At 47.5% G+C, this 16,909-nt stretch overlaps 2 protein-coding genes across 2 annotated transcripts; both read left to right on the top strand.

Moving 5' to 3' along the window:
- The first annotated feature begins 5,326 nt into the window (after positions 1 to 5,326).
- On the top strand, positions 5,327 to 6,268 carry LOC108802685 (olfactory receptor 52K1-like). Its single transcript, XM_018574542.1, has one exon. The coding sequence runs from the start codon at positions 5,327 to 5,329 to the stop codon at positions 6,266 to 6,268; it is 942 nt and encodes a 313-aa protein (XP_018430044.1).
- Positions 6,269 to 8,756: 2,488 nt separating this feature from the next.
- On the top strand, positions 8,757 to 9,698 carry LOC108802684 (olfactory receptor 52K1-like). Its single transcript, XM_018574541.1, has one exon. It carries the CDS (start codon positions 8,757 to 8,759, stop codon positions 9,696 to 9,698), a length of 942 nt encoding a protein of 313 aa, XP_018430043.1.
- The last annotated feature ends 7,211 nt before the right edge of the window (positions 9,699 to 16,909 follow it).

Here is a 16,909-nt window from a genome sequence, read left to right as displayed (position 1 = left end):
GGCTGCCGTTGTGATGTGCGGTGTTCCTTGTGCGTATCTGTACCTTTAAGGAAGGTTGGGCTTCCTCCTGACAAACCTGCACCCAATTTAATCTTCTGCCCCATGTGCTCCAAGATGGAGACTCTCATAGGTTAGAGTTAGGACCGCACTATATTGGAGGGGCCTTGGCGCGGCTGTGCGGCTTTCACATATTCTGCAGAAGACGTGTATCTAAACCTCTGTTTTTAACCTTAGTGGTGAGACAGGTTTCTTTTTTGCATGCTTGCTGGTGAGTGTGCCGGGAAACTTTTTGCTGTTTTACTGTTTGAAGCCCTCGCTGTAAAGCTAGTAACGAATCGATGAGTGCGTTTGCCATTTGTTTTGCTTGTCTGGGGTATCGTCACCTATACCTCTGATCTCTGAGGTCATGCGCCTACTTTGTTATCTCAGTGTTGTATACGGAGTATAGTCAGATTATGTAATACAATGCTTTCCAAAAATGTTAATATAGGACTGATTATACAAAAAAGCTTAAAGGAGAAGTATGGGGTCAGGGCTTTGCCTCATAGTTCTCCTTAGGGTAACGGGAGGACACAAACTAGCGTCCTCCCGCCACCCTAGGCTCAGTATATAGGGGGCTGCTGCTCGCGGTACTGAGACGCCGCAGCCGAAGCGGATCCCGACATCAATGTCGAGATCCGCCCAGCTGCGTGACTGACAGCTGGCTCCTCCTATCTAGAGGCAGAGCCAGCTGTACCCGCCCCTCCCCCGTCCGTTCCGCCAGTCAGCGCTGGCGGATCGGAGCCATGAGGGGGGAATCCAGCCCCTCCCCCTGTCATGGCAGAGAGCCGGCACAGGATCGAGAAGTGAGCGAACGCCAGTATGTGTTCGCTCACCTCCCGATCTACTGAGCCGACCTGTGACAGTCTCATTGTCACAGGTCGGCTAGAACTATGAGCTGAGTGAAAAGCCCCCCCCCTCCCCCCCTCATAGTTCTCCTTTAAAGTGACACTAAACTCCGGAGTTAAATCTCAAAAATCCCTCCGAGTCCCCGAACTCTGAACAACAATGTATCCTTTTTGTGTATCACTCGGCTGAAGATCCTCCAATCATCTCTGAATTGGTGCTCACTATCGTGCTACTATGGTTCTTTCTATCGCTGGCATGTCTTCCTTCTATACACACTGCCAATCTCAGGTTATACTCAGCAAATACCAGAAGCAATTTAGAATCTTTACACCCTGAAAGTCATTGTTCTCCAGAACTTTGCTCCCCTTTGGTAAAGCAGACCAGACGAAGACCTTTCAGTTTCCTTATGGTATTGGGCTTTTATTTGTTGCTTGGTCCTCATTTTTCCCAGTCCCAGGGCAGGTGGGATGAGCTAATGTTGCTGCTGGATGGTTGGCATAGGCAGGTGGAGCATGATATTCAGCTTCTGACACCATGTTATCTTTCCATTGAAGTGTTCTTGTCTTTAGCACGTGGAGACATTCCTCCGAGACAGCTTACCCCTTACAGCCTGTGTTATAACAATCAAACTACTGATAACGTACACTCACTGGCCACTTTATTAGGTACACCTTGCTAGTACCTGGTTGGACCCATTTTGTCTTCAGAACTGCTTTAATTCTTGGCATAGATTCAACAAGGTGATGGAAACATTCCTCAGAGAGTTTGGTCCATACTGACATGATGGCATCACGCAGTTGCTGCAGATCCATGATGCGAAGCTCCACCACCCTGATCCGTTGATACAAGGCAGGATGGGTCCATGCTTTCATGTTGTTTACATCAAATTCTGACCCGAGCATCCGAATGTTGCAACAAAAAGGGAGACTCCTCAGACCAGGCAACGTTCTTCTAATCTTATATTTTACAATTTTGGTAAGCCCTTGTGAATTGTAGCCTCCGTTTCCTGTTCTTAGCTGACAGGAGTGGTACTCGGTGTGGTCTTCTGTAGCCCATCTGATTCCAGGTTGGACGTGTTGGGCGTTCATTGATGGTATTCTGCATACCTCAGATGTAACGAGGGGTTATTGGAGTTTGTGACGGACTGAACCGTCACTGGGGCTGCTGGAGTAGCCTGAGGGCTAGCCTCCTTCCTAGCGACTACGGACCTAAGATTATGGAGACCCCCTTGTTGGTTTGAACTGGGTGTCCGGGGCCCATGGATGGCTGTTGAGCCTGGCCCTACAGCCGTCCAATTTCACAATTCAATAATGGCTCTGGAAACCTAATGTTAATGACAATGGATTATCCCAGCAGACGGACCAATCCCTGCTGACCCTTTTTCAAGTGCTCATTTGCATGGCCACACATCAGCCCTCCCTTTCAAGTTATCAGACCAATCCCTGCTGACTCTGTTTCAAGTCCTCCTTTGCATGACCAATAGGAAGTGGTTGTCTGTGCGGGGTGTTCAAACTGTGGTGTATAAAAGTGTGTGTGTGCATTCAATAAAGCAGATCCCTGTTGGAACTTACATACAGCCGGCCTGGTGTTTGTTCTGAGCTGGATTCGGCACGGCACAGAGCTGTAGTTCCAATCCCGGATTATCGGACGATCGAAGAATCAGACGTTGCGGTCTGACATCTGATCCAATATCAGCAGAGGAGTGCCGGGAGAGTGGAACCGAGCGAGCAGGGGCTCGTTACAGAGTTACTGTTGCCTTTCTATCAGCTTGAACCAGTCTGCCCATTCTCCTCTGACCTCTGACATCAACGAGGTATTCTTGCCCAGAGAGCTGACTCTCACTGTAAATTTTCTCTTCTTCAGACCTTTCTCTGTAAACTCTGGAGAAGGTTGTGTGTGAAAATCCCAGGAATACTCAGACCAGCCCGCCTGGCACCAACAACCATGCCACGTTCAAAGTCACAAATCCACTTTCTTCCCCCGTTCTGATGCTCGGTTTAAACTTCAGCAGACCGCCTTGACCATGTCTACATGCCTAAATGTATTGAGTTACTGCCATGTGATTGGCTGATTAGATTGTTGTGTTAACGAGCAGTTGAAGAGGTGTACCCAATAAAGCGGCCAGTGAGTGAATAACCCTGAAAAGAAGAAAGAAAGTCCTGGAGCTATAGAATAAAAGGGAATAAGCGTAAGGCCTGCATGACAAGAGTGGGAAGGGGAACTAGGGTAGGAAAAGGTTAAAGAGAAGTTGGAAAAGAGGGTCAGGGGAAGGTCACTTACCGGATTGGAGGATAGTGGTCTTGCAGGAGGGGCTTCGGATGGGAAACAGGAAGGAGGGGTCCCAGGAGTCCGGTTGGCAGCTGGCAGAAGAACGAGAGGAACTTCCCACTTGTGTGCCCTTGTTATGGTTTGTCACAGCTGTGGTTTGGCGGTTTGGGATCCTTGAAGGCATTGGTCTGTGGTTGGATACCATGACGGGGGGACCCATTTCTGGTGTGGGTGTCCTTCTGTGGTGGCAAGGTAAACCGGTTATGGCCGGGTAATAGGGACCAATGTGGGCCTGCTGGCAATTTAATTACGTCCCCGAGGCGGTGTATGGCGGCAGGGGGCATTCAGGGATAAATGTGCCCACAGATACTGGTCTGTATATAGATAGAGTTATAGTGCCTTGAAGAATCTTGAAACCAAACAATGTGGTGTACAGTACGGTTATTGGTTGTTGTTGTTATGCATAAAATGTTCTTTATAAAAGTTTATAATAAAAGGCTGCTGTGGCCATCTAAACTCCACCTGTTGTGTAGCGTATTACTTAGGGAAGGTTGGGTTTATGATAGAGGTGTTTTTAATGATAGGGACCTCTGAGCTGCCTTAGTCATGTGAATTCCTACCTGTCCTAATGAAGAAGAAACCCAGACTATGGTCTCTCCAGAAACCGACATTTGCCGTCAATGGATCCTCCCATTGTCCCCAACGTCTTGTCCTGGGTCTTGTGGTGACGGGAGAGGGGAGTATTCATTTTCTTCTTTGCAGGAACCTCTATTATAAGAAGTTTTATGTTTGCAATAGAATCCCGGTATTTAGCATGACACTCGATGGTCACCACAATATTTTCCAGATGAAACAATGGCATTACGAATGAGGGCTAAAAGCAGCAAGATTTCATCAGATTCTCTATGGCAGGGGGCCCATTAGGTAGATGGTGATCTAGCAGTAGCTCTCAGAGCTGATGCTGGTAGATCAGGAAGGGGGGGGGGGAAGGGCGGCCCCTTTATTCCATGTTGGTATATTTATTTAGCTGTGCACACATGATTACCTATCAGCCTGAGACTGCTGAGCCGAGCTCCCTTTCTGGTGGATACTGGGGGTTGTAGTGCTATGTATTACATCAAAGAATATTAGTTTACACAGCCTGTGGCACTGCACTGTTTGCAAAATACAGCAAGGTGAGCCAGGAGAGAGAGCGAGGAGAGAGAGCGAGGAGAGAGAGCGAGGAGAGACAGCCAGGAAAGAGAGAGAGGAGAGACAGCGAGGAGAGAAAATGAGGAATGACAGCCAAGAGAGAAAACGAGGAATGACAGCCAGGAGAGAAAATGAGGAATGACAGGCATGAGAGAGAGCCAGGAGAGACAGCCAGGAGTGAGAGCAAAGAGAGACAGCCAGGAGAGAGAGCAAGGAGAGACAGCCAGGAGAGAGAGCGAGGAGAGACAGCCAGGAGAGAGAGCAAGGAGAGACAGCCAGGGGAGAGAGCGAGGAGAGACAGCCAGGAGAGAAAATGAGGAATGACAGGCATGAGAGAGAGCCAGGAGAGACAGCCAGGAGTGAGAGCAAAGAGAGACAGCCAGGAGAGAGAGCAAGGAGAGACAGCCAGGAGAGAGAGCGAGGAGAGACAGCCAGGAGAGAGAGCGAGGAGAGACAGCCAGGGGAGAGAGCAAGGAGAGACAATCAGCACAGACAGTAAGGAGAGAGAGGAGAGACAGCCAGGAGAGAGAGCGAGGAGAGACAGCCAGGGGAGAGAGCAAGGAGAGACAGTCAGGACAGACAGTAAGGAGAGCGAGGAGAGACAGCCAAGAGAGAGAGAGAACGAGGGAGGTTTTTTTTTCGTTGGTAGATCTCATGTAGCTCGTCATTTGAAAAGTAGATCTTAAACACAAAAATTGTGGGCACCCCTGCTCTAAGGGAACTTAAGATGACATTGCAGGAGGTAAGTCACATATGACCCTTGGCAATGTTCCATAAGATAAGATCAGAATGATGAAGTTAGGCGAAAATAGCTTTCTGTGACCTTAAAAAAATGTTTCTTCTAGTATTCTGATGTTCAGCAATACAGCCTTCTGGGATGTCTGCACTTTGAATTTCCCTTTATGTATCACTTATGTCTTTTTACATTTACAGGTAATCACCATGTCTTTACTGTAAATCCACATCTTGAACATCGGCCATGTCATCAATAAACCTCTCGGTCTTCTACCCCAGTGTGTTTGTTCTTGAAGGCCTCCCAGGCTTCGAGTGGGCTCATGTATGGATATCGATCCCCATCTTCATCATGTACCTGATGGCACTTCTCGGGAACAGTCTGCTGCTGTTCCTGATTGCGACAGTAAAACAACTACAGAGCCCCATGTACTATTTTCTTTTTACTTTGTTCATCACTGACGTAACTGTCTCCAGCACCATTGTCCTGAAAATGCTGCCCATCTTCTGGATGAATCTCAAGGAGATCTCCTTCCTCTCCTGCCTCGTTCAAATGTTCTTTGTTCACTATTTCAGCGCTTTGGAATCTGGAATTCTCCTGGCCATGGCCTACGACAGATATGTGGCAATCTGCGACCCTCTCCATTACACAACCACACTGACCAACACCTTGATATTAAAGATAATCATAGTCCTTCTGATAAGAGGAGTCATTATAGTGACCCCATGCCCAGTGTTGGCCAGTAGACTGCCGTACTGCCAGACACACCATATTGCCCACTGCTATTGTGACCATATGGCGGTGGTGACGTTGGCTTGTACCAACATTACTATCAATAGTCTCTTTGGGTTAACCGCTGTCTTGTTGGTCATTGTAGTTGATGTCTCCCTCATTGCTGTGTCCTACTTCTTCATACTCAGGACAGTATTAAAGCTCTCCTCTCGGGCTGCCAAACATAAAGCCTTTAGCACATGCACATCCCATGTCTGCATCTTCCTCACATCCTACACCCTGGGGCTTTTCTCCTCCGTGACCTACAGGATAGGTAACATTAACCCAAATATTCATATCATGATGTCTGTCTTCTACGTGCTCATCCCACCAGCCATAAATCCCATCATTTATGGTGTGAAGACCAAGGAGATCAGAAGTGCAGTCTACAATCTCATCTCACGAAGTGCAAAATAGAATTTACTACGAGTTCCATCACCAATAGGATCTCATTTATCAAAACGATTTCCTTTGGCGCGTGTTTATTTCAAGGAGCAAAAAATCGGGTTACAATGAGATGTTTGTTTATTTTTTATATCCGGAATCTTATAGGACGCTGAAACCAGCACACAGCCAGTAAAACAAAAAATGATCCTGTCTCAGCAAAGTCTGGATAGGACATTAAGCAGTGCCTACATAGGGGTGGCCATGCTGGAGCTCCAGGGGGGTCCTACAAGGTAACGTAGCCACCCCAAGAGCAGAAAAGACAGGTCAGAGAAAATTCAATGGACAAGTTTGCAGAAATGACGGCCGGCACAGGTAACGGGGACAGCGAGGAGGAATGTAGATGATGTACACTGCTAGACTTATTTGTTCCTGACAATGTATTAATAACACATTAACCCATTAGGTACCATTTATATTAACCCCAAAACCATCTAGAGGAGTAAATGTTGTAACATGACAAATATCAATGAAAGAAAGACGTCGTTTCAAGTGTCCGACCCACAAGATATTTCTACTTCTGTCTCTAACCCAAATATCCCTTGTTTCCCCGCTGACTGGAACCACGACATTGGTCATCAATCTGCCGATCTTTGTAATGTAAAAACTCTCTTCTACTTGTTGTACTTTAACTCTGATTTATACCAATAAAAACAATCTCAGAGTCTGTAGAACTTTATATGTTGATGTCATTATAGAGGACGGAATAATGAAGGTTCTGCTTTCTATTACCACAGAGAATAAGTGGACCAAGTGACGCATAAAGTGTCCTCTACTTTTATTGAGTCTTTTCTATGGACCTCCCTCATCCTGCTTTAATCCCTCATTGCTTGGCTTGCTAAACGTTGTGCCTGAGACCTGCCCGTCCACCATCCTGTCCATTAAGATTGGCCCTACCATCCTCTGAGCTCCTATCACTATCACTAGAGTGGCCACCAGGGACAAAGCCAAACACCAAAGTAAGATGAGTTGAGCATTAGAACCAAAGGAGCTTTGATGCCTGTCAATGGTGATACCTTAAGATGTCTACGACTAAGCCCCTGATTGGGTGAAATGTGTTAGGAGAGGTGGACCTTGGGTGGGACACCAGTGACCTGATACAAGTTTTAAAAAAACGATCCCAATGGAATCTGGTGTGCATGTAGCTTTTCTTGTGTGAGCTCATATTAGAGTGAGGAAGTGCTCCAAGGGGCAAACAGTGGAGAAGGGTCCCCTTACGTTGGTGGTCAGTGGAGAAGTGACCCCGTACATTGGTGGTCAGTGGAGAAGGGTCCCCTTACATTGGTGGTCAGTGGAGAAGGGTCGCCTTACATTGGTGGTCAGTGGAGAAGGGTCGCCTTACATTGGTGGTCAGTGGAGAAGGGCTCCCTTCCATTGGTGGTCAGTGGAGATGTGTTTAAAACAAGATAAAAACGAGAAGAACAAGCGCACTACGAAGGGGTACAAACTTGTGGTAGATGTGGTGTAAGGGCAGGGATTACAGTGTGCAAGCTCTATGCAAAAACAGAGAGAGGAGCCCTGTGGTAAAATTGAGTAAAAAATGTATTGAGAGCGCTACTACTGTACTAAAGCAAACAGGAAAACTCACATTTGAGAAGTCATCTGCGGGAGGAAATCCATTGAGGTCCCTGGGTGAATACAGACCTGAAGAGTCCAGTGGTCTGGTGGATAAGCTGCCTATAAGAACGTGGGCTGCAATGGAAGGACAGCTGTCTCTTGCAAGGACTCAGCTGGCCAGGCTGAGCCGTTGCAGCCGAGGGCACTGTGTGTCTATAGTGCGGTTTGCCGTCGGCTCTCTGTCAGATTGGTTCAGGAGGCAGAGCGGTGGTTCGGACAGTGATGGACGCCAACGAGAGTGGTTGGAGGAGTCAAAGATAGGAGAGACAGCCAGGAGAGAGAGCGAGGAGAGACAGCCAGGAGAGAGAGCGAGGAGAGACAGCCAGGGGAGAGAGCAAGGAGAGACAATCAGCACAGACAGTAAGGAGAGAGAGGAGAGACAGCCAGGAGAGAGAGCGAGGAGAGACAGCCAGGGGAGAGAGCAAGGAGAGACAGTCAGGACAGACAGTAAGGAGAGCGAGGAGAGACAGCCAAGAGAGAGAGAGAACGAGGGAGGTTTTTTTTTCGTTGGTAGATCTCATGTAGCTCGTCATTTGAAAAGTAGATCTTAAACACAAAAATTGTGGGCACCCCTGCTCTAAGGGAACTTAAGATGACATTGCAGGAGGTAAGTCACATATGACCCTTGGCAATGTTCCATAAGATAAGATCAGAATGATGAAGTTAGGCGAAAATAGCTTTCTGTGACCTTAAAAAAATGTTTCTTCTAGTATTCTGATGTTCAGCAATACAGCCTTCTGGGATGTCTGCACTTTGAATTTCCCTTTATGTATCACTTATGTCTTTTTACATTTACAGGTAATCACCATGTCTTTACTGTAAATCCACATCTTGAACATCGGCCATGTCATCAATAAACCTCTCGGTCTTCTACCCCAGTGTGTTTGTTCTTGAAGGCCTCCCAGGCTTCGAGTGGGCTCATGTATGGATATCGATCCCCATCTTCATCATGTACCTGATGGCACTTCTCGGGAACAGTCTGCTGCTGTTCCTGATTGCGACAGTAAAACAACTACAGAGCCCCATGTACTATTTTCTTTTTACTTTGTTCATCACTGACGTAACTGTCTCCAGCACCATTGTCCTGAAAATGCTGCCCATCTTCTGGATGAATCTCAAGGAGATCTCCTTCCTCTCCTGCCTCGTTCAAATGTTCTTTGTTCACTATTTCAGCGCTTTGGAATCTGGAATTCTCCTGGCCATGGCCTACGACAGATATGTGGCAATCTGCGACCCTCTCCATTACACAACCACACTGACCAACACCTTGATATTAAAGATAATCATAGTCCTTCTGATAAGAGGAGTCATTATAGTGACCCCATGCCCAGTGTTGGCCAGTAGACTGCCGTACTGCCAGACACACCATATTGCCCACTGCTATTGTGACCATATGGCGGTGGTGACGTTGGCTTGTACCAACATTACTATCAATAGTCTCTTTGGGTTAACCGCTGTCTTGTTGGTCATTGTAGTTGATGTCTCCCTCATTGCTGTGTCCTACTTCTTCATACTCAGGACAGTATTAAAGCTCTCCTCTCGGGCTGCCAAACATAAAGCCTTTAGCACATGCACATCCCATGTCTGCATCTTCCTCACATCCTACACCCTGGGGCTTTTCTCCTGTGTGACGTACAGGATAGGTAACATTAACCCAAATATTCATATCATGATGTCTGTCTTCTACGTGCTCATCCCACCAGCCATAAATCCCATCATTTATGGTGTGAAGACCAAGGAGATCAGAAGTGCAGTCTACAATCTCATCTCACGAAGTGCAAAATAGAATTTACTACGAGTTCCATCACCAATAGGATCTCATTTATCAAAACGATTTCCTTTGGCGCGTGTTTATTTCAAGGAGCAAAAAATCGGGTTACAATGAGATGTTTGTTTATTTTTTATATCCGGAATCTTATAGGACGCTGAAACCAGCACACAGCCAGTAAAACAAAAAATGATCCTGTCTCAGCAAAGTCTGGATAGGACATTAAGCAGTGCCTACATAGGGGTGGCCATGCTGGAGCTCCAGGGGGGTCCTACAAGGTAACGTAGCCACCCCAAGAGCAGAAAAGACAGGTCAGAGAAAATTCAATGGACAAGTTTGCAGAAATGACGGCCGGCACAGGTAACGGGGACAGCGAGGAGGAATGTAGATGATGTACACTGCTAGACTTATTTGTTCCTGACAATGTATTAATAACACATTAACCCATTAGGTACCATTTATATTAACCCCAAAACCATCTAGAGGAGTAAATGTTGTAACATGACAAATATCAATGAAAGAAAGACGTCGTTTCAAGTGTCCGACCCACAAGATATTTCTACTTCTGTCTCTAACCCAAATATCCCTTGTTTCCCCGCTGACTGGAACCACGACATTGGTCATCAATCTGCCGATCTTTGTAATGTAAAAACTCTCTTCTACTTGTTGTACTTTAACTCTGATTTATACCAATAAAAACAATCTCAGAGTCTGTAGAACTTTATATGTTGATGTCATTATAGAGGACGGAATAATGAAGGTTCTGCTTTCTATTACCACAGAGAATAAGTGGACCAAGTGACGCATAAAGCCTCCTCTACTTTTATTGAGTCTTTTCTGTGGACCTCCCTCATCCTGCTTTAATCCCTCATTGCTTGGCTTGCTAAACGTTGTGCCTGAGACCTGCCCGTCCACCATCCTGTCCATTAAGATTGGCCCTACCATCCTCTGAGCTCCTATCACTATCACTAGAGTGGCCACCAGGGACAAAGCCAAACACCAAAGTAAGATGAGTTGAGCATTAGAACCAAAGGAGCTTTGATGCCTGTCAATGGTGATACCTTAAGATGTCTACGACTAAGCCCCTGATTGGGTGAAATGTGTTAGGAGAGGTGGACCTTGGGTGGGACACCAGTGACCTGATACAAGTTTTAAAAAAACGATCCCAATGGAATCTGGTGTGCATGTAGCTTTTCTTGTGTGAGCTCATATTAGAGTGAGGAAGTGCTCCAAGGGGCAAACAGTGGAGAAGGGTCCCCTTACGTTGGTGGTCAGTGGAGAAGTGACCCCGTACATTGGTGGTCAGTGGAGAAGGGTCCCCTTACATTGGTGGTCAGTGGAGAAGGGTCGCCTTACATTGGTGGTCAGTGGAGAAGGGTCGCCTTACATTGGTGGTCAGTGGAGAAGGGCTCCCTTCCATTGGTGGTCAGTGGAGATGTGTTTAAAACAAGATAAAAACGAGAAGAACAAGCGCACTACGAAGGGGTACAAACTTGTGGTAGATGTGGTGTAAGGGCAGGGATTACAGTGTGCAAGCTCTATGCAAAAACAGAGAGAGGAGCCCTGTGGTAAAATTGAGTAAAAAATGTATTGAGAGCGCTACTACTGTACTAAAGCAAACAGGAAAACTCACATTTGAGAAGTCATCTGCGGGAGGAAATCCATTGAGGTCCCTGGGTGAATACAGACCTGAAGAGTCCAGTGGTCTGGTGGATAAGCTGCCTATAAGAACGTGGGCTGCAATGGAAGGACAGCTGTCTCTTGCAAGGACTCAGCTGGCCAGGCTGAGCCGTTGCAGCCGAGGGCACTGTGTGTCTATAGTGCGGTTTGCCGTCGGCTCTCTGTCAGATTGGTTCAGGAGGCAGAGCGGTGGTTCGGACAGTGATGGACGCCAACGAGAGTGGTTGGAGGAGTCAAAGAGCACTGGAGGGCAGTGAAGACTGGATCGGTAGCTACGCGTTTCGAGGCAGAGCCTCTTTGTCAAGCTGTGATCAACCGGGATGGATCAGTGGTCAGTGGAGAAGGGCACTCTTACATTGGTGGTCAGTGGAGAAGGGTCCCCTTACATTGGTGGTCAGTGGGCCCCCCTTACAAAGACCAACTCATTTAATTGTAAAACCTCTTGTGAGATGGGGAAACCCCAAATGTTTCTTCTCTTTAAAGTGTCCCTGTTACTAACATTGATCACCCCTCTGGTGGTTTATTATGCATCTAGAGGTTCCAGCACATACTTGCATTGATCTCCAAAACCTTGCTGTGACTTTCAGGGGGATATGAAAGCTTGCTGCTACCGCCACATTCATATACCACTATGATTGGCAGCCTCTCTAGCCAATAGGACAAGTCCTGCCTGCAGCAGGTTCACTCCGGCACTAATAGAATATATTACTAAATATTTTTAAATTGAGCCCAGTCTGGTTTGTTCTACCCCCGGGGCCTCCCTCGTTACAATCATTGAAGTTGGTGTTTTCATTGACCAATAAGAAGACTCTACAGGTGAGAGGGGTGGGGCCAAGGAAAAGTGCAGATGTGCTTGTGACTTCAGAAGGTTATACACCAACTGGCCACTTTATTAGGTACACCTTGCTAGTACCGGGTTGGACCCCCTTTTGTCTTCAGAACTGCCTTCATTCTCTGTGGCATAGATTCAACAAGTTCCTGGAAACATTCCTTAGAGAGTTTGGTCCATGTTGACATGATGGCTTCATGCAGTTGCTGCAGATTTGTCGGCTGCATATACATGATGCAAATCTCCCGTTCCACCCCTGCAGCAGTCCAGCCCACCTCAAGCTCGTTACCAGGAGAAACCCCCATCTAGAGGTTGGGGCAAGGACCAGTCCACACAGAAAGCCCTTTCGATCTTTTACTAAAAGCGTCTTCATCTGCACAATATAATACATACTTCAGCCATCCGCAGCCACATCCCACATGACGAACCCACAATGGTTACCAACGATAGGCAAGAGATGAGAATCTTCGAGCTGTAGCTCAGAGCCTTGGTTAGGTTTTTCCCAGAGTCCTACATCCTTATATAAACATGCAAGTAGTCCCTTTAGATCGGTGCTGCTCCTGTCCTCCCCCACTTCCCCTCTAACAGGGAGCTGACAGATGTCTACAGTGACTATAATCTGGTAGGCCCAGTCCTATGTCTTCCCATGGACCAGCCTTCTGCTTCCTATTAATCACTCTCTCTGTCTCTCGTCTGTCTGGGCAGCTCCCCCACCCAAAACAATATTGTAAAGCGCTGTGCAAACTATTGGCGCTTGTCGGGACTCGGGCCGCGGTCCGGTCCTGGCTGGGCCGTCTGATGCAGGGACACGGCACCCGGTGACGAGGCGGCCCGGCGGGGCACGCCCACCAGTGACGAGGCGGCCCGGCGGGGCACGCCCACCAGTGACGAGGCGGCCCGGCGGGGCACGCCCACCTATGACGAGGAGGCCCGGCAGGGCACGCCCACCTGTGACGCGACGGGCTGGTGGGACACGCCCCTGTGCGTCAGGACGCCGCCCAGTGATGTCACTAGGGCTATAAAAGGAGGCACAGCACTCCCAGTCATTGCTGAGTGCTCTTCAGCCTGTGTGCTTCAGGTCTGTTCTGTTCCCTGCTGTGTTCTGCATTATATTTGACCCCTGGCTTGTACCTGACTATTCTCTGGATCCTGCTCTTGCTCTTAGTATTTACCTGGCTTCTGACCCCGGCTTGTCCTTGACTATTCTCTGGATTCTGATTTGGCTATACTCCCCCTCTCTGGCTTCTGACCTTGGCTTGTCTCTGACCACTCGCTGGATCCTGCTGGCTACTAGTATTGCCTCCTTGGTTGTTAACCTAACTTGCCTTGTTTCCCACAGTGCTTGATTCCGCTCAGCGGCACCCAGGATTTCATACCGGCACCCGTGCTGCTCTTGCCTGTGCCCCCTGTTACACTTCAGGGTTCCACAGACGGAACAGCAAGGGAGGTCCTCCTTAGCACTACGGGCCCGCACCACGGTACGTGACAGCGCTATATAAATCCTGTATAATAATAATAATAATATATGACCCAGCCCTTACCATAGAGTTCCCAGGGGGCAGGGCTACCTTTTAACTCCACAGTGACTCCTCCTAGTCACAAACACTTAGCTGTTCTCTCTAGCACCATCCAGTGGCCAGATAGGGGAACTGCACTTTATCAATCCTGCCTACTACACTGCAGAGAATCACCCTAAAAAAAACGAGCAGTTAACCCTTGCAGTGGGGCAGGGGTAGCCACACTGCAAGGGGTGTTTTTTTGTTTCTGGAGAAGGGCTTTACAGTCTTTCTGGAAACAAGTGGATAACATAAAGCATAATGCCTTTTCTAATGTTACTTAAAAATGCTCCTCCTCCAAGGGAAGCCGTTGACAGCGGCTCCTGAGGCTGTGACCTCTTGGAGGAGTGCCCTCTGTGTGTTGCCCTCTTCGGCTAACTTTGAACATCTGCACAGGCAGTGTCAGCACTTCTCCCTGTAGTCTAATAGGTGTGTGCTATGGGTGGCTGCTCCGTAGGATCCTGCAAGGGAAAGAAGCCATCTTAAAACAGGATATCTGGGCCAGCGCTCCGGAGACCAGCAGAATAGGGAGGAAGCTGAACACAATGTGAGTCTTCACCTCAGCAGTAAGTAATGCCAAAAATATACAGTACTGTGCAAAAGTCTTAGGTTGGTGTGCTGTAATGCTGTAAAGTGAGAATGTTTCAGAAATAAAAGTGTTCAGAGTTTATTTTTATCAATTAACAAAATGGAAAGTAAATGAAGAGAAGATAAATCCAAATCCAATCAATATTTGGGGTGACCTCCCCTTTGCCTTCTCCCAATCAATATTTGGGGTGACCCCCTTTGCCTTCTCCCAATCAATATTTGGGGTGATCCCCATTTGCCTTCTTCCAATCAATGTTTGGGGTGACTCCCATTTGCCTTCTTCCAATCAATGTTGGGGTGATCCCCATTTGCCTTCTCCCAATCAATGTTTGGGGTGACTCCCATTTGCCTTCTTCCAATCAATGTTTGGGGTGACTCCCATTTGCCTTCTTCCAATCAATATTTGGGGTGACTCCCATTTGCCTTCTTACAATCAATATTTGGGGTGACTCCCATTTGCCTTCTTCCAATCAATATTTGGGGTAACTCCCCTTTGCCTTCTTCTAGGTACATCTTGGAGGACTGAACACATATCTTCTGCTGATGTCGGCCACCTCCGATCCTTCTGTCTCCTCATGTCATCCCAGACAGACTCCATGATGGTGAGATCCGGGCCCTGTGGGGGACAAACCATCACTTCCAGGACTCCTTGTTCTTCTTAATGACATTGGGTGTATGTTGGGTTCGTAGTCCTGCTGCAGAATACATTTGGGGCCAATCACACGCCTCACTGATGGTATGACATGATGGGTAAGTATCTGCTTGTATGTCTCAGAAGAAGGCAAAGGGGAGTCACCCCAAATATTGATTGGAAGAAGGTAAAGGGGAGTCGCCCCAAATATTGATTGTAAGAAGGCAAAGCGGGGGTCACCCCAAATATTGATTGGAAGAAGGCAATGGGGAGTCGCCCCAAATATTCATTGGAAGAAGGCAAAGGGGGGGGGGTCACACCAAATATTCATTGGAAGAAGGCAAAGGGGGGTCACACCAAATATTCATTGGAAGAAGGCAAAGGGGAGTCGCCCCAAATATTCATTGGAAGAAGGCAAAAGGGGAGTCGCCCCAAACATTGATTGGAAAAAGACAAAGGATGGGGGTCACCCGAAATATTGATTGGAAGAAGGCAATGGGGAGTTGCCCCAAATATTGATTGGAAGAAGGCAAAGGGGGATCACCCCAAATATTGATTGGAAGAAGGCAATGGGGAGTCGCCACAAATATTAATTGGAAGAAGGCAAGGGGGGGGGGTCACCCCAAATATTGATTGGAAGAAGGCAAAAGGGGAGTCGCCCCAAACATTGATTGGAAAAAGACAAAGGATGGGGGTCACCCGAAATATTGATTGGAAGAAGGCAAAAGGGGAGTCGCCCCAAACATTGATTGGAAAAAGACAAAGGATGGGGGTCACCCGAAATATTGATTGGAAGAAGGCAAAAGGGGAGTCGCCCCAAACATTGATTGGAAAAAGACAAAGGATGGGGGTCACCCGAAATATTGATTGGAAGAAGGCAAAAGGGGAGTCGCCCCAAACATTGATTGGAAAAAGACAAAGGATGGGGGTCACCCGAAATATTGATTGGAAGAAGGCAAAAGGGGAGTCGCCCCAAACATTGATTGGAAAAAGACAAAGGATGGGGGTCACCCGAAATATTGATTGGAAGAAGGCAAAAGGGGAGTCGCCCCAAACATTGATTGGAAAAAGACAAAGGATGGGGGTCACCCGAAATATTGATTGGAAGAAGGCAAAAGGGGAGTCGCCCCAAACATTGATTGGAAAAAGACAAAGGATGGGGGTCACCCGAAATATTGATTGGAAGAAGGCAAAAGGGGAGTCGCCCCAAACATTGATTGGAAAAAGACAAAGGATGGGGGTCACCCGAAATATTGATTGGAAGAAGGCAAAAGGGGAGTCGCCCCAAACATTGATTGGAAAAAGACAAAGGATGGGGGTCACCCGAAATATTGATTGGAAGAAGGCAAAAGGGGAGTCGCCCCAAACATTGATTGGAAAAAGACAAAGGATGGGGGTCACCCGAAATATTGATTGGAAGAAGGCAAAAGGGGAGTCGCCCCAAACATTGATTGGAAAAAGACAAAGGATGGGGGTCACCCGAAATATTGATTGGAAGAAGGCAAAAGGGGAGTCGCCCCAAACATTGATTGGAAAAAGACAAAGGATGGGGGTCACCCGAAATATTGATTGGAAGAAGGCAAAAGGGGAGTCGCCCCAAACATTGATTGGAAAAAGACAAAGGATGGGGGTCACCCGAAATATTGATTGGAAGAAGGCAAAAGGGGAGTCGCCCCAAACATTGATTGGAAAAAGACAAAGGATGGGGGTCACCCGAAATATTGATTGGAAGAAGGCAAAAGGGGAGTCGCCCCAAACATTGATTGGAAAAAGACAAAGGATGGGGGTCACCCGAAATATTGATTGGAAGAAGGCAAAAGGGGAGTCGCCCCAAACATTGATTGGAAAAAGACAAAGGATGGGGGTCACCCGAAATATTGATTGGAAGAAGGCAAAAGGGGAGTCGCCCCAAACATTGATTGGAAAAAGACAAAGGATGGGGGTC

This window comes from Nanorana parkeri, unplaced genomic scaffold, assembly GCF_000935625.1.
Source record: "Nanorana parkeri isolate BGI_ZX_2015 unplaced genomic scaffold, ASM93562v1 scaffold3030, whole genome shotgun sequence".
Taxonomy (NCBI): domain Eukaryota; kingdom Metazoa; phylum Chordata; class Amphibia; order Anura; family Dicroglossidae; genus Nanorana; species Nanorana parkeri.
The sequence above is the reverse complement of the archived record's forward strand: the minus strand, read 5'-3'. Positions and strand labels throughout refer to the sequence as shown.